Source organism: Glycine soja, chromosome 12 (genome assembly GCF_004193775.1).
Source record: "Glycine soja cultivar W05 chromosome 12, ASM419377v2, whole genome shotgun sequence".
Lineage (NCBI taxonomy): Eukaryota > Viridiplantae > Streptophyta > Magnoliopsida > Fabales > Fabaceae > Glycine > Glycine soja.
The window spans coordinates 21,917,374-21,944,947 of NC_041013.1; the positions used below are offsets into that span (position 1 = coordinate 21,917,374).

At 32.8% G+C, this 27,574-nt stretch overlaps 1 protein-coding gene and 1 non-coding gene across 2 annotated transcripts; both read left to right on the forward strand.

Annotated features, from left to right (window-relative positions):
* The first annotated feature begins 20,098 nt into the window (after positions 1 to 20,098).
* On the forward strand, positions 20,099 to 20,170 carry TRNAQ-CUG. The gene has a single exon. It is a non-coding gene; the product is annotated as a tRNA-Gln (tRNA).
* A 48-nt stretch (positions 20,171 to 20,218) lies between these two features.
* LOC114377890 (peptidyl-prolyl cis-trans isomerase CYP37, chloroplastic-like) lies at positions 20,219 to 27,303 on the forward strand. The gene is made up of 11 exons (XM_028336355.1): positions 20,219 to 20,686; positions 23,542 to 23,631; positions 24,059 to 24,154; positions 24,572 to 24,679; positions 24,817 to 24,869; positions 25,070 to 25,169; positions 25,366 to 25,419; positions 26,033 to 26,191; positions 26,284 to 26,406; positions 26,603 to 26,652; positions 26,959 to 27,303. The coding sequence occupies exons 1-11, from the start codon at positions 20,312 to 20,314 to the stop codon at positions 27,068 to 27,070; spliced, it is 1,320 nt and encodes a 439-aa protein (XP_028192156.1). The 5' UTR covers positions 20,219 to 20,311; the 3' UTR covers positions 27,071 to 27,303.
* The last annotated feature ends 271 nt before the right edge of the window (positions 27,304 to 27,574 follow it).

Genomic DNA, 27,574 nt, shown 5'->3' on the forward strand with positions numbered 1-27,574 from the left:
CAACAAGGAAACCAAAAAATGCACATAAAAACATAGTAGACTCACAACTCACTAGCCGAAAGGTTCAACCTGCTCTGATACCACTAATGTAACGACATGCCTCGTCACTACGATATCACCACTCTAAACCGCGAGAAATTTTAAATTTTAAATGAAAACTCCATTAATTTGCTTATAAAAAAAATGAAAGTAAATTTTCCTTCTTTCCTCGATATACATTCACCAAATAATGCACCAATACTTAAGTGAATACATATATATTAGTATAGTAACTCAATACACATCATTCACATAATGGAAATTAAACTTGTTCATACATATAATTCAAATCTGTGATTTACATCTTTAATTCAACAAAAGAATCATGGAGCCAACTATGGAGGAGTTGATTAACAAAACACAACTCGCTCCCAAAATAATCCCAACGTCATCACGTCGGCTCGGTGGCTCCTCAATAGAATCTCACTTCCTGCACCCTACTGTTGTCATTCTGCTCCCACGAACAAGGTTCGCGATCATCACAGGTATCAACCACACGATACAAAATTGTAAGGGTGAGTTCATTATAAAAAGAACCGATGCTAAATCCAAATAATCACAATTAGCAAGAAAACATAGGCAAACATCATGAGCTTACACAACATTTCTTATTCAACACCCACATTCAACAATTATTTATCATCTACATTCAACAATTATTCATCATCCATCCATGGATCCAATCAATACTACTCAAAATGATGCGCGCACCTGACCTCAACTCTCAGATGCAATGTGGTACATACCATCAACCAAGGAAATAGCCTAAACATGTCCACACGACACCTCACTTAGGGAAACTATGTAGTAATTGTCGAGGTCACCCAGTCGTGCACCGTAACTCCCCCCCGCCGTCGGTGATCAACCTGGGCCACAAGGGAGTTCCCTACCAGGTGACGCACCCCCTAGTACAAAGTACATACTACCATAGTTTATACTATTTCCCGTGTCATATGAGGCATGAAACATGGGCACCATCAAGTACAATGACCATGGATGAGTTAAAGATCCTAAGCCATCCCCTCATAGTTGCTTAAACTCTTTAACCACTCTATTTTCCCCCATCAGGGACATCCGACAAGGTCAATGCACCCCCCCCTGAACATACACAACATATAACGTATGAACGTGAGCACCATCAAGTACAAAGACCATAGATGAATTAAAGATCCTAAACATCCCCTCAGAGATGTTTAAACTCTTTAACCACTCTATTTTCCCCCACCAGGGACATCCGACAAGGTCAATGCACCCCCCCACGAACAAACACAACATGCATCATCTCAATGCATTTCAACCATCATCAACATTTCATTTCAATATCATTCTCAACATAAACATCATCTCGTCTCAATGACGTTATCAACAAAAACAACCTCATTCCATATCAACATCATCACATATCAATTTAAAGTCATCAATAGAAACATCAACAATAAGTCACATTCCGCATGTACATATATCTTTCATGCCTGAGATTCACACTCCCCAAGTCTTCAAACAACAGAAGTCAAATAAGGACAATAATTTTATTCATCAACTATATATATATATATATATATATATATATATATATATATATATATATATATATATATATATATATACACATACATATCGCATCCCATTCATTGAAAACATGGTTTTCTAGAAAAAAAATTCAGCATGAAACAGGGACAGACATATATTCTCATAGCTAGGTTCCCTGACCCTAACCATGGTGTAGAAACGGTAAATTTATAATAAACTCCCTTCACCTATCGTGAGCTCCCCGTCGGTTACTCTTTGCGTCACTTAGAGGTCTCTCTCTCGTTCATGCTTGTCGGTCCAACACAAGTCTCTATTACGCCCAAATGAAAGGAATTTAGTATGGATTTCAAAAGCAAAGTCAAAGGCAACATTCGGGGTCAAATACCCCTGTCAAAACATAAAAGACTGAGGGGTATTTCGGATTCTACAAATGGAAACATCGTTTTGAAATTCCGATCATGCCAATGTGACTGGGGTTCAGTGAATGCTGCAAAAAAAATAACCTCAATGTTATAAAAAGATAACTTTTACAATGTCTCATTCTCTAGGGTTTTTCAAAGGAAGTGTAAAAATACCCTATTACAGTACCCAACACATAAGAGACACTAAGAGGAACTCAAACTAGATAGGAGAAGGTTTAGAAATCAAGATTACCTTAGAGAAACTTTGAAATGGAGGATTGAGGGATTTTCTCCACCGAATCTTCAAGGAGGATTTTGAGGATTCCGCTCTTATTAAAGTATTCCTCTTCGTGTGGGGGTCCAACAGCAAGCAACGGCGACCACCGGTGGTCTTGGGTGGTGAAAAATGAGGTTTTAGGGTTTGGGTGACGTTTTTGGAGAAGAGGAGAGTGAAAAATCGTGTTTTTCACGCTGAGTACATATTTATAACCTGCAAATTTTGCTTAGCGAGACTGTCGCGCTAAGCCGAAGTCCACTTCATGCGCTTAGCGCAAGAATTTAGGCTTAGTGCATCCCCCTCTACACTAGGGCGGGCTTAGCGCACCCTTGGGCGCTCAATGCAACTTGCTCTCGATTGGAATTGGGCTTAGCGCACCTCTGGGCGCTCAGCGCAACTTCCTCTCGATTGGAATTGCGCTTAGCGTGCCATTCACGCTTAGCGAGAGACCAAAAGTTGTTATATTCAAAATCTCAACGATCAGACTGTGAAACATGTCTTTGGAAGCTCCAGACAAAATTTGAAGACGATCCAACGGTTAACAAATCCGGGATTGCGATTTTACTAAACTAGGTTTAGGCAAAAATCCAAAATCTCATCATTTCAACTTTGCTCAACAAAACTCCACATAACTCAACATCCACATCAAGAAATTCACACATGACTAATTCAAGTCATATTTCAAATCATTCAAGTCAAACATATATTCAAACAACAAGCTAAACACAATCAAACATTGATTTATAATTAATAATATTTTAGGGTGTTACAATAATAATAATAATTAGTCACAATCTATTATTAACGTCCGGGTATATCTGTCGCACTTTTTATACTTTCGGGGACTAAATTTTACATTTTCATCTTTCAGGGACGCATTTGTCAATGGAGTAGGTAGACGAAAAGTCAAAAAAATACTATGACAAATATGCCCCTATGCTAGCAATCCACGTTGACAATCATTTTAGTGACAAATTTGTCCTTTCGTGCCATGGAGGCTATTTTATTAACGGTGACGAACGGATATACTTGTCACACTTTTTACACTTTTAGGGGCTAAATTTTGTGTTTTCATCTTTCATGGACGTATTTGTTAGCGAATTACACATTAAGGGACAAAAGTGATTATTTACCCTATCCCTAATAGAAATGTGATTATGTAGCTCAAAATGTACAACGGAAACACTTTTCTAACACATATTGGGGGGGGGGGGGGGGGTGTAGCTCAAAGACACAACAGAAATGCAATTGTGTTGTATATTTTGAGCCACAAATCACATTTTCATTGTGTATTTTTTAAAAAAAAAAAACACACAATGAAAATATGATTTTGTTGTGTTTTTTTCCTTCTAAAAATACAGAATAGAAGTGCGATTCTAATGTTAACATTTTTGAAAATGCTTAATGGAATCAGGTTTCCATTATTGTGTGTTTTTATTCAGCATTCAACTGTTTAAAAAATCAATTTTTTTCATGAAAAGCTTTTACTGTTGTCGACACATTAACAAAGGACATAACTCTTCATTGATGCATGACAATGCTTGCATATGAATCGATGTGATCTAGACCCCTTTACGCTTGTGCCAAGGCTTATAATGATTGACTGACGTGTGAATAATAACTATTTTTGGTGCAATCTAAACCAACCATTTAGCCAGTGCAATATTGACTGTTTCTTTTTCTGACTCACGATATAAAGCTTAAAATAATTGAGTCACGCGGGAATAAAGCTTGCACTAGTATAAGACAAATGTCCTTCAAGGCACCACATTTTCATGAGATTCATAGTTTTCCTAAGAAGATGGAGGGTTTGAAGGGATTCCTTGTTATTATGAATTATGATGGTGATATGTTAACAATTGATGAACAAGGGGTTTATTTTCAATGTTCTAATGGTCCTAAATTTTTAGGGTAAGTGAGGACATGATGTTTGTTGCTTTAAGGAAAATAATTGTGGATGAGATTAGAGGTACCAAAATATCGTTTGATGTTCATTTTTGTCAACCTATATCTTTAGGGGATGGTTATGTAGAATATGTATGTATGGAGGTTAAAGACAAGAAGGATGTGGCACAAATGTTATCCATCTATGTTAAATTTGGTCGCATAGCGACATCAATTAAGTTACATGCTATATTTGGCAAATCTCTCGAAGAGATTCTGGCTCTTATGCATAAACCAAGATTCATTGAAAAGATCCTAGCTATTATGTGTGAATCAATAGCAATTAATTCCAATTATGACGAAACACCACATTTTTTTCACATCTATGTAAAAGTGCTTGTATCATGTTTGTTGTCTGTTTTTTTTTTCTTTACATCTATGTAGAAGTGCTTTCGCATTATCTTTGAATTTAAGGGTCTTAGGAGATTGATTCAAACAACTCAGAATTCTATCTCTTATTCGAAGGGAAGGGGCAAATATTTGCTTCCTGTAGGAAATAAAGTGAGAGATGTCACTCATTGGTCTTTTGGCTAGGATTTGGGGAGGGTCAAACTATGAGAGTGTCGTAAAACCATTGGTGGGTTGTTCAGGTGGTCTTGTGTGTATTTGGAAGAAAAGCCTATTTTTCTTTTAGTTTTCCTTTGAAAAAAAGTGAAGGGGTTGTGAGGGTGTCTGTAGTGTGTTCAATGTCAAGAAAAAGGTATTATTTTGGTGAATGTCTATTCTCCTTTCTCTTTGAAGGGTAAAAGGAGGTTGTGGCGGGACTTAGTTATGTCTAAATAAGGTTTTGGTGGCTATTTATGGTGCTTAGGTGGGGATTGTAATGCAGTGATTTATGTAGATGAGCGTTGAGGCCGAAGCTCACAAATTTGTTGGCCTAATCTAGAGGAATTAAAGAATTCATTCAATTCATGGGTATGATTGATTTGCCAATGGTGGGGAAATTGTATACATGGTTTAATGGGGATGGGCGATCAATGAGCAGAATAGATCATTTTATCGTGACAAAAAAGTTGATTCAATTATGGGGCATTACTTCACAATGGGTGGGTGTTCGAGATATTCCTTATCACTACCCAGTGGTGTTAAAAGGCTCTAAGAAGAACTGGGGACCAAAGCCATTTAAATTTTTTAATTGTTGGTTGGAGTATCCTAGTTTTGGTAATTTGATTGCATAGTGGTAGGGGGAATTTCAGGTGGGGGGGATAGAAAGTGTTCTCTTTTAAGGACAAGCTTAAGGTTTAAAAGTTCAAGCATCGTGATTGGCACAAGGAGCAATTTAACAGGTTGATTGCTAATTTTGACCAAAATGTTATGAATTTGGACTCTAATGATAAAATTTTGTGTGAAGGGGGAATAGTGGATGATGGTGCTAGATTCCCTTTGTGAGTAGAGTTTTGGAAGTGTTTAAGAATAAATGAAAGTGTTATAGCCCAAAGATCACAGGCTCGATGGATTAAGGAGGGTGATATGAACTCCCGTTACTTTCGTTTCTCTTTAAGGCCGCACAGAGATCTAACTAGTTGATTGCACTTCATTGTGGAGATCAATATATGGAAAGTGTGGAGGAAATAAAGGATGAAGTTATCAGTCACTTTAAATAGATTTTCTCTAAGCCAATTTCTATCAGGCCTCATCTTCCTGGTATAGAGTTTAAACAACTTTTAGCTAATAATATCTCTATTTTATCTTGCCCTTTTATGGAGGACGATGTTAGGGAGGCGGTTTGGAGTTGTGTTGGGGATTAAAACCTCGGTCTAGATGGCTTTAATTTTTTTACGAAGTGTTGGACTGTGTTTGAAGGATGATGTGTGTGATGTGGTATTTGAGTTTTATGATTGTGGGCAGCTTCCAAAGGTTGTAACATCTTCATTCATTACCCTAGCGCCGAAAAAAGATAATTCACAATCTGTGGCAGATTATTGCCTTATTTCTCTCATTGGTAGTGTGCACAAAATTTGGTCAAAGCTACTGATTTTATGGTTGAGAAGGGTGATTAGTAAGGTTATATCTTCGTGCCAGAATGCTTTTCTTCTTGGGCGTTATATATTGGATGATGTTCTGGTTGCAAATGAATTTGTTGATTATGTTGATAGACATAATAAAGGGTATGTCCTTTTCAAAATAGATTTTGAGAATGCTTATGATTCTATTAGTTCGGATTTCTTGGACTATATGATGGAGCGGTTGGGTTTCAGTATGAAATGGAGAAGTTGGGTTAAGGCGATTACTTGTGGCAGCAATAATTTTGTCTTGGTTAAAGACAGCCCAACCATTGAGTTTCAATCTCAAAAGGGCCTAAAGTAGGGAGATCCATTCGCCCCTCTATTGTTTTTAATTGTGGCAAAAGGTTTATCGCGATTGGTAATGAAAGCAATGGAGGTGGGTATGATTAAAGGATTTGAAGTTGGTGATGATATAAACTTTTAACTTATGCAATATGTTAATGATTCATTGCTATTTGGGGGCATATGTTAGCAGAATCTTTGGGTGATAAAGGCCATCCTTCATAGCTTTAAACTAGTGTCAGGATTGAGGATAAACTTCTCTAAAAGTAAGCTCTATGGGATTAATGCACCAATGAATTTTTTGGAGGGTGCAACTACGTTTCTTCACTACTTTGTGGCAACTATTCCTTTTAAATTTTTGGAGCTTCCCATTGGGATTAACCATAGAAGAGAGATTGCATGGGAGCTGATTGTAAAATTATTCCGGAAGACACTCTCAAGTTAGAAGGGTCGCTTTTTATCAATGGGAGGTAGGATAATGCTATCTCATGGCAAGTATACCAAATCATACAAATAGTTAAATGGAAAGTCCAAGTATCATTTCCCTATAGACTTGTGCAACGTTAGCAATTTTCACATAAATATTAACTTAGGCTAACGAATATCACAAGAAAGCAATAAAAACGTGAACTTTAGTATATTTTGTGTAAGTTAAAAATAGAACAAGTGCAATGAAAAAGTTAAAGAAACTATTTTTGTGATTTTTGAGTAAAAACAAAGCTTGAACAAAGGGGTTTTCAAATAACAAAGATATTGTCGAGGTTAGGCTTTACCAAATTTCACTCTATTCTTGCTTAAAATGCACAATACATATATCCGTTGTGAATCAATGCTAAAATCAGTCAATGCATGCTTTCTTAGCTCTAATCCCTCAAGCAAAAAGAATCTTAGTTTCATTATTAAGTCCTGATTCCTCAAAAACTTACTAAATGAACTAGCTTTAAGTTTGGTGACTCAAGATAACCAATTAACTGAGCTTCATTCCTAGACACAAAGTTCATTGTGTAACACCCTCAAAATTACAACTCACATTATAGAAAGTTATGTGTTGTGTGATTTGCAGAAATATAATTGATTTCGTCGAGGACAAGGAGCACATGTTGTTGTTTGTAGCTTTATTCCTTTCCTCTCGAATTAGAGCGTGCCACATCGCCTCACCTTTCCTCTCAAAATTTTCAAAGACTCAACCCTAATCCCGTAGCGAATCCTTCACTAAAGTTTATAAAAGACAAACTCTATCCAAAAAGCCAAGCACAAAAATATATCAAAAGAAAATGAGAATATATATGAAGAAAAACTCTGTGGAAATCACTGGACGATACATTTTAGTCTTTCATTGTTTATCCTTTGCTAAGCAAAGTTACTTTGTACTTGAGCTTTATTATTTATCCACTCATTGAGTGTTATTGAATTTATATTCATTCAAACTACTATTTGTGAAAGTCAGGAGTAGCTTGGTGTTAAAAAATACTTGGGTTTTCTTAGATTTAGGGGGAGTCTAAGATAATATTAGAAATAGCTAGAAGAATACTTGTATAGTCAGGAGTTGTAGGACATAATACTTGTTTTGTAATCAAGTTTTTGATTAGTAGAACCCTTTATTGTTGCGTAAAGGAGTACTGGACGTAGCTCGGTTTGAGTGAACTAGTATAAATCGAGTGTTTTTATGTCTCTCCTTAACGATTTTATTAAGCATTCTCTGTCATTCTTTGCATACCAGTTTTTGCTTGAAAACTATTTTAAAACTCTATTTCATATATATATATATATATATATATATATATATATATATATATATATATATATATTTCTCTAAATGTGTGATAAATATTTTTTATAAAGTCATTAATATACTATTCAACCCCTTCTAATGTGATTGTTGTTATTTCAGGCTGATTTGGGGGAAAAGGAATCATCTACTAGTTGCCAAGCTTATTGTAATTAGCATTGGTGTTTTCATCTTTTCTTCTTATTTTTATAAGCTTCTATCTTTTTTTTAGCATATCTTTTCAAATATTTTTCAATATTTTTGCATTTTAAGTTTGGTTGTTGACATTATTTTTTTAATATGATTTGAACATTAAATTTTTTTTATCATCATCATATTGGTGTAAAGTATTCACTGACTTTATATATAATTAATCTCCACTAAAAACCAACCTAATAACACTAATTGATTCAAATTTACACTATATTCAAATTAAGAAATGTTGCAAAGTTTATTTTAAAATTATTTAATTATATATAATAGTGTTAGTGAAAAGTACAAAATAATAAAAAAAAATATTTTTTACAAAAATTGAATAAAAAATACATTAAAAATATAATTTTTTTTGCAATAATAAGATTATATATATATATTATAAATTTAGGTCGGTCCAAGACACAAATTATTACACTAGTAATTATAAATTTAAGAATATATAAACAAGTTGAAATGAGCAGGACAAAACTAGACAATTTCTTAAGCTTTGGATGCCATGTGTTGTCCCTCGTTGGTTTGTAATAATTTGGTTCCATTACAAACCAAAATTAAATATTAAAACATTTATATTAGTTATTAAAAACATGTTTTAAAAAATCTATCAATATATTATACATTTGTGATTTAATCTTAAAAATTTATCATTTGTCTCTTTCTCCTTTTGATATGTGGCTTGTTCTAGCGCAATTCCTTCCTTTGTACTCTTCTCAAAATAAAAACAATTTAAATTTCAAATATTTCAAAGACCTATGTGTCTATAAATGGGTTCTTCAGCTTCAAAAGCTACACGAATGAGAAGAAAGCTTATTTTTCCTCTTTCTGCAAGTCTTGTTTTTTCTTTATTTTTTGTGTTGTTCTTTCTTCTTCTTGTTTTTTTTTTAATGTTTTACCTATTGTCTTTCATAACATGTGTTGAGATTAGAGGGAGAATTGTTGTTCTAAGAAGAGAAAAAAGGTGATTGTTTCAGATTTTTTTCGTAAGTTATTTTTTTTTCATAATCACATTCTGTTACAAAATGTTGTAGAATTGTTTTGTTTAAATTTTTTTTTTCCCTTTCTCTACTTTTCTTATTCTCTTTCTCCTTTTTTTTTTTTGTTTTTTTGTTTTTTTGTTTCCTAATGTTTTCCCTGCGATCTTTGGTTATATGCGGTGGAAATGGATGATGAATGTGGCACTGGAAAGAAAGAAAGGGTAGCTTTTATTTTTTTTTTCTTTTTCGTAAGTAATTTGTTTCATAATCACTCACATTTTGTGCTAAAATGTTGTACATTTTTCTTCTCATGTTTCTTTTTTTTTTATCATTTTCTGTTAAAACTTAAAATGATAAAGTAATAAAATTAGTATTAATTTTTTTTTCATTTCTTATATTTTTTACATTCATTTTAACAAAAAACAAATATCTTATAAGAGTAACACCTATCTTTTTATGGGGGCAAAGATTTTTAATTGAATTAAGTGGAGATTACTTACATGAGATGGACTGACATATAGTGAGTAGAAAGGATATGACACAATGGAGATTACTATTTTCTATAATAAGATTCTATTTTTTGTTAACATTTCATTCCCTTCTAATATGTTCCTATAGTCACCATGTCATGATACTGATAGAATTCATTAATCCCATAGCTAACAAAGTATAGGTAATTATTGTTGTGTTTCTTTCTTTTATGTAGTTAGATATGAGATTTCTTTTCTATTGTTACTCAACTTATTTATTAATTATATTATTTAATTTCTTTCTTTTCTTCTTTGAAAATTGACTGCATGTTAGAGAGTTGAAAATTGATATATATAATTTTTTGGCAACATTTGTACTTATGGTTTTATTATTGTCATTACTATAATAGATTTGTATTCATAATAATTTTAATATAAATGTGTTTTTTTATTGCTTACCATCATATGATTTAACTAATTTATTGCATGTGTTCATATAAATTTGTGATTATAAATTATCATTTATTCTTTATTTATTATCTTTTCAATTATGTTAATTATTGAAGAATTTTCTTTGCCCCTTTAAATTTAAGTTTTCTTTTATACAATGATATTTATAAGTAAATTATTAATATAGAAATTATATATAAATAAATTTAATGAATAATAATATTTTTTTTCACAAAATCAAGTAGAAATATTTACATTTAACTCACGAGAATGGAAAATTTTGCCTAAAATCATATTAACATTTAAATTCTTTGGATTAAATTAAATTTACTTAATTCATTATTATGTTAGTACAACATAAATTATAAAAACTTTTCTTAAAACCTGGATAAATTTAATTTTTCCTTTTATGTTGATATTATATATGTAAATTTAGTAATATATTATATATCATGTTTAAAATCAAACTCACGGGATGGACTTTTTTTCTTAAATCAAGAATGATAATTATATTTAACTCATGAATATGAACAATTTACCTAAAACTACATCAACATTTAAATTACTACAGTTAAATTAATGTTTTATTAATTTATTATATATAAATAGAAATTCCCTTGCTTATTAACACGTGACTTAATTAACTTATTGAATATGTTATTTTTTTTTAAACATGGGATGGGATGAACATTCTCTAATGAAGCAGGGGATTTTTTAAAGCATACGGTTGATGCATGATTTATTATAAAATTTTACATTATCATACAAACTTTGGCAAGAAGCTTTTTGTTATGGCATTTATATTTTTTTTTATTAAAATTACAATTTTATATTTTTTTTAACCTAATGAAAAATTAAAATTTTAAATCAAGCTCTTGGGATGAATATTTTTTATTAAATCAAGTAAAAGAATTTATACTTAACTAATGGGAAGGAACAATTTGCCTAAAACTACATTGATGATTTTTTTTAATTTGGTTTTATTGTACTGTGAATATAATATAATTGTTTTTGTTTACTAACATGAGTCTTAACTAATTTATAGAATATGTTATTTTATCTAACATGAGATGAATATTTTTTTACGAGATGAAGTAGACAAATTTGTAAAATTATAGGCTTGATGTCTGATTTATTCTTAAATTTTATACTATCTTACAAATTTGGACAAGAAGCTTTTTCATTATGTATTTAAAGTTTTTTGACATTTAAAAAACATTTATTATTACAATTAAAATTTTATATATTTATAAAAGCATACACTTGATGCATGATTTATTACAATTTTAAGATGAAATAATTACTACAAGGAGTATTATTTAACTACATATTGTTTAAAAATTTAAATATATATTATATTATATTATATAGATATATATATTAAAAATATGTTTTAAAAAATAAATTAAATTTTTTATTGCTCATTTTATAAAACGTTTTTCTAAAACAGAAAATAAATATTAAAAAATTTATTGACCATTTTATAATTTTTTTATAATTTAAAATATATATAAAAAATAAAATAGTTTTAGTTATATTTTTAGATATTAATTTTTATAATTAAATCAAAAAAATGAAAATTTTTAATATATTTTCTGATACAATTTTTTATTGATTACTTTTGTTATAGAAAGGTTTGAAATTTATTTTGTATAATTTAAATCCAATCAATTATAATTAATAATAAATATGTGACTAATATTTATCTTTATAAATATAAAAGGAAGTATGTGGGGTACTATTGGAAATAAATTTTGCAGTGGGTAATTTTGGAAATACTTGTAACCTTTGTGGGTATTTTTGGAAATGTCTCAACAACATTTTAAAAAAAAAATGGATTGAATTAAATAAGAGATATGTGGTATTAATATAAAACTAAAAATTATTAATTTACCAAAAAAATTAAAAGTTAGTTTTTAAAATAATTTTACAGTTTCACTTTTTATGATTAATTTTTAAAATAATGATTATTTTTTAAAATGTAGAGTAAAAATTCATTTTTTTTCATATTTTTTTATGAAAAACATTATTTATTAAATATTCAAGTTGTTGAAAAATATATTATTGTAAAGTCAAGAAATAAAAAAATATTTTTTTAGTTTTACTTTTTATGATTAATTTTTAAAGTAATGATTATATTTTAAAATGTAGATTAAAATTTCATTTAATGTCATATGTTTTAATGAAAAATGTTAATTATTAAAAAAATTAGTGAAAAAATTTAATTATTATTTATTCAAGTTGGCAAACAATATAATATTGTAATGTGAAGATATAAAATAAAAGTCAAATTACTGAATAAAAATATTTTATAAATAAAAAATATATTTTAGTTTTTCTTATTTTGAACAACAAAAAAATTCAATAATTGTTTTAATGAAATTTTTATTATATTTTGCATTTAATATATTTTTATTTTATTTGAATTTTAATAATTTGACTATCATCTAAATGAGAAAGGTTGAAATATATTTTGTGAATGTATGTGTATAAAGGTTTTAATGATTCCAAGATAAAAGTAACACAAGTTTTATTTCATGTCCAAATCAAGACCAAGAAAACAAAGATCAAGAAGAAAGCTAAGTCTTAGTCTATCTTTGTTAAAAGAGTCTCTTAATGATTGCAAAGGTTTGGCCTCACAACAGTTTTTAAATTGATGATAAAAAGGTTTTAAAATATTTTTAACATTTTCTGAAAAGACATTTTTCCACTAGTAATCAATTACCAAACATTCTAATCGATGACTAGAAGCAAAATTATTTTAAAAAAAGCTTTTTCAGAAAGTTTGAAATTTCAAATTTCAAATTTCAAATTTTCAATTTTCAATCTTCAATTTGAAAATTGAAAGTTGTAATCGATTACCACTTGTCTGTAATCGATTACCAGTAACGGAACTACAAAAATTCAAATTGAAAAGTCATGACTCCTCATTACATAACTGTGTAATCGATTACCAAAGATCTATAATTGATTACTAGTGAGAAAATTTTAAAAATTGCTCTGAAAACTCACATCTCTTCACAAGTTTTTGAAAAGTCACCAATAACTTATAAATATGTGACTTATCTACGAAAACCTTTAGAGTTTTTCAGAACCTTATTGTCTTATCCTCTCAAAACAAATCATTGGTCAAACACTTGCAAATCAATTAAAGATTCTTCTAAGAACTTCATCTTGTATCTTCTTCTCTAAAAGAGAGAAAAAACATTTGTACTTTCTTTAAAGACTTATTGAGATCAAGAGACTGTTTGTCTCTTGAATTGTGAGTTTCCTGAACACAAGGGAAATGGGTCCCTTGGGTGTTCAGAAGTTGTAAAAAAGATTTTTACAAAGTTAGTGGAAATCTCAAGTGGGTTGTGTGAATGTATGAATACATGAATTTTGATGATGCCAAAGAATAATCAAACAAGGCCGCTTCAAAGGATAAGCATTTGCTTCAAGATTAATTCAAGATTGCTTCAACAAACAAAGCATTGTTTCAAGATTCACTAAAGATCAAGCCTTGCCTCAAAACAAAGAGTTTCAAAGTCATGCAAGGCTATGGTAATCGATTACCAGGAAGTGTAATCGATTACCAGAAGGGAGGGATGAAAAAGAGCTGTTGAAAAGGGTTTTGAATTTGAATTTTGAACATGTAATTGATTACCATATGTCTGTAATCGATTACCAGCAAAGAAACTCCTAAAATTCAAATTCAAAAGTCATGACCCTTCAAATTATAACTGTGTAATCGATTACACAAACATTGTAATCGATTACCAGTGAAGAGTTTTCAGAAAATCTACCAACAGTCACATCTTTTGATTGGATTTGTGAATGGCCATCAAAGGCCTGTAAATAGGTGACTTGGGCACGAATTTTGAAGAGAGAGTTTTACTTGTTCAAAATGTCTTATCCTCTCAAAAGGAAATGAGAGAGATATTCTAAGAGAACTTCATTGCCAAATGCTTTCTCAAAAGAAACTCTTGGGCAAACTCTTGCAAATCCATTAAGAGTTTCTCCATGGACTTCAATTGTAATATCCTTCTCTTCAATAGATAATTCTTCTTTCTTTCTTCTCATTCAAAGAGATTGATTAAGTGACTGAGGGTCTCTTAAGTTGTAAGGATTCCTGAACACAAGGGATGGGTTGTCCCTGTGTGGTTCAGACTTTGTAAACGGATTTTTATAAAGGGAGTGAAAAATCTCAAGTGGGTTGCTTAAGTACTAGACGTAGGCACGGACTTTGTCAAACTAGTATAAAAATTGTATTTGCATTCTCTCTTCCCTTATCTCATTCATTTTATTGCAATCAATTTTGTCTTGCATGTTTAAAGAATATTATTAAATTGATTGTTGTTTCTTCTGCAATCTGAGTCTATCTCTTCTTTTAGAAGGGGGTTAAAAGTTTGTTAGTGGAAAATTAATTCACCCCTTCTTAAGATTTCTAAGGCCACATGTCTAACAGGTTACTTGAGGACTGGACATAAGCATAGGAAGTGGCCGAGCCAGGATAAACTGAGTTTGCATTCCTCTCTTCCTTATCTCAATTACTTTATCTTGCATATTTTATTTATCTTGCACACTTGAATTATTCTGTTGATATAAGTTTCATTTTCATCTTCAATATTTGTTATATGGGTCTTCATTGAAATCATTGGTCTTCATATTGAACTTATGACACCAAAATCATTAGTGACAGTTGTTATATGGGTCTTCATTGACAAATAGAAGTTGTACTAGAAGTGCCAATGTCAAACATGCAGTTGAGGCTCCATCACTATATTCCAATGATTTCAATGAAGACCCATATAACAACTATCACTAATGATTTTGGTGTTACTATCTTAAACATTGGAGCCATGCTTGACTATTTTGGTGACCGTAATTAAGAACCTTACTACATTAGATGAGTTATGAATACTTGATGCATGTTACAAATGATGGAGAAAATAGGCCAACACAATAACAAACTCAATAACAAAGTAATAGGCAACGGAAATAAATTCTGTGACACCCTCTACCCCGACATATATATAAATAAATAAAATATAAAAAAAACTGGTAAACAAATTCACGTGGGTAAAAGGTTCACATTCACTTTACTATTATCAATTAAAACTTATTAAAAACATATTCGACTCAAAATAAGGCCATCAAAATTTACAAAAATATTTTGTTAAATCAGTGAGGTAAAATAAAATAGACTAACATCATGCAATTAATATAAAAATTTATGCCCCAACGTCACATCCTATCAGAGTATTGTGTCCCGACGTCCTTCAGCACAAGGTTCCTTAAAGCGATTCACCTAGTCATCTGTTCCCCCGAACACAAAGATCATTACAGGATCCAAACACAAACAACACACGGGGAGTGAGTTATCACATTCCTAACTAATAGAGAAGCAAGACAACTAGATATACATATCATATAAATCAAATAAAACTTACTTACACGTAACTCATGTAATTTCGCCACTTTGTCATTCAAAGTTCACTTTTCAACCATCAATCACACTTTTCAATCATCAATCACATTACACAAGAATCACACACTCTGATCAAGACATAATAACACATCAATTTCATAATAAACAATTAGCAAGCGCATGAGACAGTTATGCTAAGACTCAAGCCTATATGCAATGTGGTACCATATCAATGAAAAACCACCCTAGGACGCTTAGGAGTACATAACAAGACACACCACACAATGAATATGTCAGGTCACTCTCACTAAGTAAAATCATAGGGAGACCAGTCAGGGTCACAGTGTTTTGCGAGAATGCTCCAACCATATGGGATCAACATAGGCTTAAAGGAGCACTCAAAACGGGTGACCTCCAAGGCCTACACTCCGAAGAGTCCATCAAGGCCTCTCCTTCCTGATTCAGGTCCAACCCCTAAAATCATTTTAGCACACAAACACTGCTCATGAATTATACAATATCCACGACCTCACACTCGTGTTTTAAACACGTACAACATATTGCGCTATAATTTAACACTGGTTCCTAAATAGGAAATCTACACTTTCTCTTTAACACTGGTTCCTAAATAGGAAACCTACACTTTCTCTTTAACACTGTGCATTAACACTTTTTTCAAGATAACACTGGTCGGGTTATTGTACAATTCGCAGCTTACAATACAAATAATGTCACATTAAGAGTTAATCACACACTTACTCACAACCAAAACTCATTCACAATTTTACATTTCATAATGTCACAATCCACCATCACATGTTTTCACATATCTCACAATTCAACACATGTTCTACTTTACACTTTTACTCAATCTCAATAACAATATTGTGATCTCAAAACAACATGTCATTCCATAATTCATCACATATTTCATTCATAGACATTGCTCATGAATTATACAATATCCACGACCTCACACTCGTGTTTTAAACCATACAACATATTGCGCTACAATTTAACACTGGTTCCTAACTAGGAACCTACACTTTTTCTTTAATACTGCGCATAAACATTTTTCTCAATATAAACACTAATCGGATTATTGTATAATTCACAACTCACAACACAATTAATGTCACAATCAACCATCTTATATTTACGTGTATCTCACAATTTAACACATTCAACTTTACACTTATATTCAATCTCCATTACAATATTATAATACCAAAGTAATATGTTATTCTACAATTCATCATATATTCGATTTATCACTTATATACAATTTCAATCATAATTTCATAATTCTAATATAACTATTTATTACACTAATATTATTCAAAGCACAAACAAATTATACTAGAATATTTCCCAATCCACGGGGAGTAAAAATCCCTCACATAATTTCACATAATCATACAAGAAGAATTTCAATATAATAAAATATCCCAAAAATAAACCCCAATTTGACCCTCTAAGGATCCCTACGCATATTCTCACTAATCCTTAATTGTGAATAACTCATCCCTTACCTTTAAGCGGGCTCACGTGTCTTCAGACAGTGATAGCAGCATCTCTAGCGGTTCCATGAGATTCCTCCAATTTTTTCCTCTGATTGCTCCGATAGAGTTCCCGAACGTCGGAGAGACGAAGAAGGGATTGAAGCCTCAAGTTGTACTGTCTTCGTGCGATTCCTTTTTCTCTCTCCATGAACATTATCTCAAAAATCCCAACGGTGAAGGTGTACAGAGGGTATTTCTCTTAGCTCCGACATGTTTTTGCAATTCCCAATGGTGATAATGCTCGGAATTGGGTTGCGAATGTGGTGCTCAACTTTCACGACGATCCAACAGTGAATGAGTTTGAGATCGTTGTTTTTCTAAGACAGGTTTGGTGGGCTGCGGGAGAAAGAAATGGTTTTGGGGAGGAGGAGAGGGAAAACGAAAATGAGGGAAAGAAGAGGCACCGTCAGTGTGAAAACTGACCTAACGCTATTTATAGCTAGGTTTACTCTATTTATTTATTTATTATTTTATAAAAACAAACTCTATTTTATTCTCTATCAAACAAATAAATAAAATACCCTTTTTATTTTCTCTCAAACCATTATTTTAATACACTTATTTCTCTTTATTTATTTAATTACAAAAACCTTATCATAAAACTCTATTTATTTATAAATAACAATCCTTTTTAAATTAGTTTACGAAAAATGGGATGTTACAAATTCTCCCAAACTTGCAAGAACCTATGAGGAGCACCAATAAAATATAGAGCGCAAAATAGAAATTAAGAAAAACCAGAGACACAATTTGTTTAACTTGCAAAACTCCTCAATGCAAGGATAAAAACCACGGGTCGTCCAGACCAAAGAAATAACTATGCTACAATCAATAAAGATACAAGACAGTCTCCAACAAGTGCACTGAAACATGCTACAAATAGTCAAATCAAAATAGACACCCAATTGGTACAATAGAGATAAGAAGATGAAACCCCAAAATATAAAGCAGAGAATGCGAAACACTTGTTTCTCTCTCCAGATATCATTTTGATGATCCAACTAAAGAATTTGAAGTATCATGTGTGTAGAACCTGCTATCCAAAAATCAGCCCGATCCAACGGTGAACAAATCCGTAGTTGCAATATGAAAAACACTCTCTGGTGGGTATGCGAAAATCACATTGATTTTTTCTCTTCTTCCTTTCTCAATGATTTATAACTGTTTTTTCCTTTCAAATGAGTCTCTCTCCCTAATTTGACCCCTCTCTACTTAAATAAGTGAGAAAAAATAAACCTTCTCATTTAAGCCTTTACTCCACATAGGAAGGGAGCCAAAAAAACCCAACAACAAATTCATGTTGTTCCATATTGGCTAGCTAAAACCGTGAGAGCAAGATATCAACATTCTAGGGATATTAACTACAACAACAGTTTGTATTGTTCTTTTGTATTTTTTTCCGACATAAGTTCACATACTTTATTGAATCTACTCATGGGCCTCATCTCATTCATCAACTAAATTAATTTATATATTTAAAATGAAAGGTTTTGCTGAACTGTGACAGGTCAAGATCAAGATTAATTTAATTTAGAATTAAAATATTAAAAAAAACATTACCCAAAAAAAGATTAAAAAAAGTTCAACATGAGACAATGAGATGGAGTAAGCCTCGAAAATCTTGGGTTGCTCTTCGGGTTCAACCTACAAAAATCAAAATACGATAAAACATGTAAGAATAGAAGAAGAAGTGGAAAAAGGAAGATGAAGAGAATAAAAAGGAACTCGTGCGAACCAATGAAGAACAAAAAGGAACTCGTAAAGGCACGATGAAGGCTGCGATTCTACAAAGGCACAACAAAGGGACGTAGTTGCCACGTCCAATGACTCCTATGACAACGACGACAGTGACTTAAGGGCACCGAGGCTGCTGTGGTGCGAGTGAGAGAGATTGCTCAGCCTGAGACGAGATTTGTGTTTTGAGTTTTTGACTGTTTTCTAACCTAATTGCTATTTTAGTATTTTTGAATTTTGATTTTATGTATATTATTATTATTATTAAAATAATATATATGTTCGGGTTGGGTTGGGTCATAGGTCTAAAATACAAAATCCATTACCTAACCCATTCAATACTGAGTTTAATTGGGTTGGGTTGGGTTTGATCCAACCACTTAAAAAAACCAACCCAATATGTTTGGGTCGGATTGGGTTTGTGGATCACCCGAACCTGTGAATACTCCTAATTTTCAATCTCTTTATCATAGATTAGAAAAACCAATAGTGTTATAGATGGACGCTTTGGGATAAGGCGGGTCAATGACAAAAATGTTTGTTGGATGCTGCTAGTGGTGGAGGGAGGCGAGGCAGAGAGACCATGTACACCACCAAACCACCTGCATCTTCAACCTCCAAACTACAATTCATTTCTCCCCTTTTTTAACCCCAAAATTAGCTCTCACGGTTTGTAAGGGGGTAATTTCTATGATTGACAAATGAGGGTGTTAAATCATAAGGGTATGATGGGTATCTTAAAAAAAATTATTATTGTCTTCTTAATTTTAAGTGTTTTTGTGGTTGAACAACATTTAGAGAAGTAAAATTAACATATGAAAACAAAGAAATAACTTGTATAATTTCATTAAACTTTAGGAGAGATTTTAGTAACTCATTTAATAATATAAAAATTGAGTTAATTTACTTAAAATTTTATAGATCAAAGCAAGGGTCATGGAAAAAATATTCAATTGAGTAAGTTTTCACATATATCAACACTATTTAAAGGATTTTATATTCTATATATTCTTTTATTTTAAGAATCTTAATTAAATTGGTCCCATGGTCTAGTGGTTAGGACATTGGACTCTGAATCCAGTAACCCGAGTTCAAATCTCGGTGGGACCTTAAAGTTTTATGATTTTTTGGTTTTGGGGGTTTAATGTAATCACACTTCACCAGCCACAGAGGACTGTTCACGCTTCCGCTTCCACACACACACAATAACAGATTAGGAGCGCACTCACCACACCATACCAATTCGCTTGAATGGCGTTCCCTCTCTCTTCCTCCTCCTTCCACCTCACCGTCGCTCGAAACCGAATCACGTGCTTCTCGAAGAAGCACCAACGCCACGTCATCGCAAAGGTCACGGTTTGCAATTGCAATACCACCACCACGCGTGCCACGCCAGCGAGGAGTGTTGTGGAAAAGATAGTAAAGCGGTTGAGGAGTGTGGTTGTGGTTCCGATCGTGCTTGCGTCGTTTCCTATAAGCGCTTTCGTGGCGCCGTTGGTTGATTACGTGACGTCTCCTGGTGTCGCCGAAGCGGTTCTGTATTCGCCGGACACGAAGGTTCCGAGAACGGGGGAAGTTGCTCTCAGGAGAGCCATCCCTGCCAATGCCAACATGAAGGCTATACAGGTTTGCTTCATTAACACCATGTTTGGTTGATCTTTGACTAAAAGGAAGTAATTACTTTCTTTTCCTTAAAAATAAGACAGTTACTTAATCTAAATGATTTAGTTAACCTAAAGTTCTAAACACGCATTGCATTAAGGATAGGAGATATAAGTTATTGGATGGTTAAGGACCAAGGGAGGAGGGCCTCTTCTATATATATATATATAAAACTAACTTCTAGCAAACTATTATTTGCCGATAAAAAAAATAAAAAGTAAGCGTATTGCATTAAGGGTAAAATTGGATGAGCAATTAATTAAAGAGTTCAATGAGGTTAAGGGAAGGGGGAAAGGTCGCTGGTTCGATCTCGGCTTACAAACTAACATTCTAACAAACTAATATTTGCCGATAAAAAATAAATAAAGAAATAGATAGAGTTCGATAAGAATGCACTTAAGATAGATACTAGAAAAGCAAACAAACTTATCATAATGGAAGATCGTGGATATTTGGATGATTCATGTGACTGACTTATCATACATGGCAAATGTTGATCGGATGATTCTTGACTTATCATATATGAGAGATTATGGTTGAATGATGGTGTAATTATACTTGTGTTGTTTATTCTTAATTAAAGACTTTTAGACTTATTTAATAAAACACGACCAAATAAGAACTCATTTTGATAAAAATTTCCATCGACCTTGAAATAAGTTTAAAAGAGCTGTTAGATTGTTAATCTAGACTTGGAGAGTTGAGCCTCGAAGCTATTCTGACTGAAGCAGTGAAAAAATGCACAATGGAGAGATTCGAAGTCAAGAGAAATTGCAACCTTAGAAGCTAACAAAATTTGGACGATGGAGAGCCTACCAGCAATGGGTCTACAAGATAAAGGCGTAATTCTGGTAGAATGGTGGAATTCCACAAGGTCAAGCTTGTGGTAAAGGGGTTCACCCAAGTTGAAGGCTTTGACTTGCATGAAACCTTTTCACAAGTGGCAATAGCTTGTATTCATTGAGTTTTCGTGTCAGTAGCACTGTTAAAAGGATGGAGACTTCATTAGATGGATGTTAAAAACACTTTCATGCATGATGATTTGGAAGAGGATATTTATATAAGGCAACTCCTCAGCTTCAAAGCAAATGTAGACAACAAAGACAGCTGAATTTGGTAGTCAATTTATGGACTTCTTCAAGCATCACAAAACTGGTTCTCTAAGTTAGCAGCAGCTTTGAGACAGTATGGATTTGTTCAGTCCCTTGCTGAGTAATTGCTATTTGCATATCACAGGAAAAATCTTCATGGGGTTGTTAGTATATGTGGATGAGATTATACTAGCAGAGAATGATTTAGAGGCTTGTTTGGACTTCAACAGTTATTTGAACAAAAGTTTCCATATCAAGGATTTCGGGTGCTCAAGTATTGCTCAAGAATAGATGTAGTGAGGTTACAACAAGGGATATTTTTGTGCGAAAAAATAAAATAAAAATATGCATTGTACATAATATCTACATGTGGTCTCCTTGGATGTGAACCTGCTGACTCTCCCACGGAGGAGGGACAGTAATTAGTTCCAGTAGAATGTGAGGAAATGAAGTATGTCTTGGTTTATCGATAACTAGTTGTTTGACTAATTTACTTGACGATCACTCACTCAGAGATCTCTTATTCACTTCATCTGCACAAGCGCCTATAAAAGAACACCTTGAGACAGCCATGCATGCAGTGCAATATCTCAATGGCAATCCTGGACAAGTGATATTACTACCAACAGAGTGATTTGAGGTTGTATGCCTATCGCGATGCTGATTGGGGAAGCTGCTCAATTACACCGAGATCAGTGACATGATACTTTGTAATGCTTGGGCAACTGCCCATATCTTGGAAGACAAATAAGCAGAGCACGGTACCCTGTCCTTCAGGAGAAGCAGAGTATCATGCGATGGCAGCCACCACTAGTGAGCTAGTTTTGCTGAAGTCCCTTGGGGATAGATCTCGAAGGGCCTATGAGTCTGCTATCCACATGGCAGAAAATCCTGTTTTCCATTAATGGACTAAGCACATCAAGATAGACTTTCACTGTGTGAGGAAGCAACTCCGGGCTGGGAATATTATGATGACTCATATGCCATCTATTCATAGTTCCAACCAGTAGACATTTTCACTAGGGCTCTCACTTGACAACAATTTCATTTTCTACTATGTAAGTTGGGCATCGGTGACCCTCTTGAACAACGTGAGGGGGCAGGGGGGTATTGGAAAGTACTCCCTCCTTTCCAGAATATATGATATTTTATAGAAAAAAATTGCTCCAAAATAGATGTTGTTTTACAAAACCAATACAACATTAAATATTTTTTGTTCAGGATTGGATTACCCTTAATCAATACTTAGTGGGAGTAGTGTATAGTAAGAGTATATGAGTAATTAATTAGAGAGATAAAGGGTATATTAGGAAGTTACCTAATGTTTTTCTTTGAAATTTAATAAATTAGTTGTATTCCTTAATTCTTGTGCCAAAACCGTAAATGTTATATAATATGGAACACAGGGAGTAGATATCTGTTGTAATCAGTTATAGATGATTACTGACAGATATTGGAATTTGGAAAGTAACTATTGGCTGTAATATTTATTGTAATTTGTTAGTTAGTGATTATTTCAGGATATGATAGGTATACATTTGGTATATTAGAATTTATATTGCCTAGGAATTCTTATATAAGGCAGCAGTAGCTGCCTATTTGTACATGACTTCTAAATAATATATCCCATCATCTGATTAATGTGGAATGAGAGGATACATGCTCTTCAGTTTTTATTTGCTCTTCTAACTTTTTAATGATCAGCATTATATGTTGTGTCTTTTACAGGACACTCTTGAAGATATATTTTACCTGTTGAGGATTCCGCAGAGAAAACCTTATGGAACAATGGAGGGGAATGTGAAGAAAGCTTTGAAGGCATTCAATAATTTATTTATTTATATATTTGTTTTTTTTTATCCTTTTTTCTTTGCTGTATTTGTCTGAGAAACAAAATACTGATTATTAGGTGATGTAATGATGTTGCATCTCTAAAAGTTTGCTAGATTTGTTTTTCATTTTATTGAATGACAAATAGGTCAAATGGTTTAAATTTCATACATGCATGGAACTTGGTGGTTTTTCCATCCTCCATCACACCAACAATGCCTTGCTGCATCTATTGGGGCATATAACTTGAGTACTTTAGAACTTCACATTTTGCCAATGGATTTTTATAGTATTTGATGCACCTCACTAGAATATCTTCCTGCATCTTTAACATTGTATTTGGTCTGCTAATAGCATCTTGTTGTGTAATATTCACTAGAGGACTTTGAATTTTGATAATTTCCTTCCGCATCAGATAGCAGTAGATGAAAAGGATTCTATATTGGCTAGTATACCTGCAGAACTGAAGGAAAAGGGCTCTTTGGTACATGCATCTCTAATAGAGGGAAAGGTATTCTTAAAAACTGTATCTTCTGGAATATATGAATATCGGTATTTGCGAGAGTAGCCATTTGCATTTCAATAAAATTGATTATTTTTATGATGACCTCAATTGAATTAGTTTCTGAGGTTATACTTAAGATTATAGTCTTTTCATAGCAAAATGAATACAATACGCTATTGGTAATGTTTCTCACATGAAACCAATATACCGTGTGCTTCTGACAAAAAAAAGCTGGATGCAAGAAAAGGTTTCATTTATAGAAATTAAAATGTGGAACTTGGTCAATTTTACTTATTTTCAGTTCAATATGTTGTCTTTTTGTAGGATTATATCAACTACAATATCTTATAATTGACGAATTATGCGAAATTGGTAGTTATGGTTCATTGTAGAAGCTGCCACAATGATGTCAACGTTTTGCAGGGGGGCTTGCAAACTCTCCTTCAGTCTATAAAGGAACAGGATGCAGATAAAGTATCTGTGAGCCTTACATCTACACTGGATACTGTAGCAGAGCTAGAGTTGTTACAGGTAACTGCAAACTAGACTATATGATATTATCTTGAAACCAATGGTAGTTACTTTCACTTCTCCAATAAACTTGACTGAATTTATCCAACAACTATATTCTGATCATATCCAGAATGAACTTAATTTTGTTGCAACAGGCACCGGGATTATCATTTTTGTTGCCAGAGCAGTATGCACAACAATATCCACGGTCAGTGACTCCAACTGAAAGTCTGTCAATCACTACTTTGATGTAATACATAGATCCGTGTAATGGATACTTGAGTTTTCCATTTGACATGAGTCCTACATAAAAAAAAAAAGATTTACAATTAGTCATTCATAGCTCAATTCCTTGGGAAAACTAAACACAGAACATGGGGAAAATCAATATCTTCCCATTTCTTTTAGGCTTTCAGGGAGAGGAACTGTTGAGTTCACCATTGAGAAAGGAGATGGTTCAACATTTTCTCCTGTTGGTGGAGAGCAGAAAAATACTGCCACCGTTCAGGTATAATTCACTCCATAAGTTTTCTTTATTGGTTGTTGATTTGGTGGGTTTCAGGCCCTCTTAAGGAACCCATAAGCATTAAGAACAGGTCCACTTTAAAGAATACATCAAAATTGCAGCTTTGTAAATGTTGCATGAATACGTAACTGCTAGTAGGTAGTATATTAAAGATTAACTGATAGACATTTGTTTTCAGGTTGTTATAGATGGATACTCAGCTCCATTAACTGCAGGGAATTTTGCAAAACTGGTAAGGTAGTGGAATGATACTTCAGCCTTGTGAATTTTTCAAATGGTTATTCCTTGCCAATAACCATTATGTATACCATTCTTGATTTTCATCACTTTGATGGTTCATCCAATTTAGTTCAGATTTCCTAAGTTCTCTCACTGAACTAAATCAGTAATGTTCTATTTTTATTTTAATTGTTAATGATCTATGATTAATGTCTGAGTCATTAGGTCCTATTTCTCTTGATTTTTTCATGCTATCACTGTAAATAATGCAGTCAATTAGTTGTTTTCTTGTGAAAAATACTAAAGAGTTTCTCAAGATCTAGAATTTTATACCAAAAAGAGTGGCTTCCAAATACTTCAACTTTAGTTGAGGCTCTAGTGCATGCTGAAATTGATCCATTATTCTGTGTATAGATAAAGAGAATATGTTAACTGGAATACCTAGATTATCAAATTGAAAATATAATATGGTATATTGCCACTCTTAGAATATCTAGTTTTAATTGTGCATTTGAAGTTGTATTATATGGCATAATTCCTGTTTTTAAGTGGTTGGTGTCTTAAACATCTAGATTAGTAAATTGTATAACCTAGTGGAAACAACACTCAGTCCCATAATCCTTCAGGTGATGGATGGAGCCTATAATGGCGCAAAGCTCAATTGTATCAACCAAGCTGTTATTTCAGATAATGGAGTTGATAAGAACACTGGTTATAGTGTTCCCTTGGAAATAATGCCCTCTGGACAATTTGAGCCCCTTTACAAAACAACATTAAGTGTGCAGGTGTGTTTTTGTTTTATTCTATAAAAAAATTGGCCTCAGGTATTACAGGCATTTATGATACTGTTCTCATCTGTTTTTTCGTCTTGGGGAAGGATGGAGAACTGCCGGTTCTTCCACTATCTGTTTATGGGGCACTTGCTATGGCTCATAGCGAAGCCTCGGAGGAGTATTCATCCCCTTATCAGTTTTTCTTCTATCTCTATGATAAACGAAGTGTAAGAGCAATCTACCACTATTCCGTCTACATCCTTTATGTTTATTTGCTCACAGTATTTGTTAGACTTTTGTTATACAACATGAGTGAAAAATGGAAGCCGAATCTTTTATGCCTGGATGTAATTTCCTTTTGCAAATTGAGTCCATTCATTTCTTTTCCGTTTATGTAATTTTTATTGTCTTCCTCTTTTGTAGGCTGGTTTGGGAGGGATATCATTTGACGAAGGACAATTTTCAGTTTTTGGGTAAGCCTTGTTAGCATTCAAATACCTTATAATTGATTTTGGAGTTTAGTTTTTGGGTAAAATGTGTGTTGTCCTCAAAATATCTTGAAATTCGATTTTACTCTCTAAAAATAAAAATCTAATACGTTTTTATTCTCTGTATTTTAATAGAAACACATGTTTTTAGTCTCTCAACCCCATCATTTTTGACAAATGTAGAAACTAAAAACGTATTACAAACATATTTTACTCTTATTTTGAGGGACTAAAAATATATTTTACCCTTAACTTTTTGTCCAATGTTTTTTATGCTATTAAAACATGCAGATACACAACCACCGGGAGAGACATTCTACCCCAGATAAAAACTGGTGATGTTATTCGTTCTGCAAAGCTTATTGAAGGCCAAGATCGTCTTGTATTGCCCAAGGAGAGTTGAGTAGATTCCGGGGCGGTGTTACCCAAGTAGGAAAAAATCATTCATTCTTTTTAATATAATTGTGGACGGCATCAGCCTGATTTTCTTGTTGCAGGTTGTGTTGTAAATTACTAAATTATAAGGAAATTATAAAGAAATGAGTTGAAATTTCTATTCATTAAATATCCAATGGAACGGTTGAGAGAAATTCTCCACAAAGGGATCCCTTTCAGTGACTTAATTCTTCAATGTTATCTTCTGATATCTTGTACAATTCAGTATATCACGGTGCGTGTACCAAATGGCTTTGTTAATTTTGGGAAGAAATTATCGTCATTTTCTTAGCATATATCAGAGGTGATATTATAGACAAAGGTGCATTTCGTTCCTTACTCTTCACTATTAGAAGCCTAGAGTATATTATGTTCTCATCATTATGCATGTTCACTGTTGCTATTACTCTCTCCGTTCACTGTTACTATTACTCTCTCCGTTCTAGTAACAAGTCCTAGTGAGCCACATAAT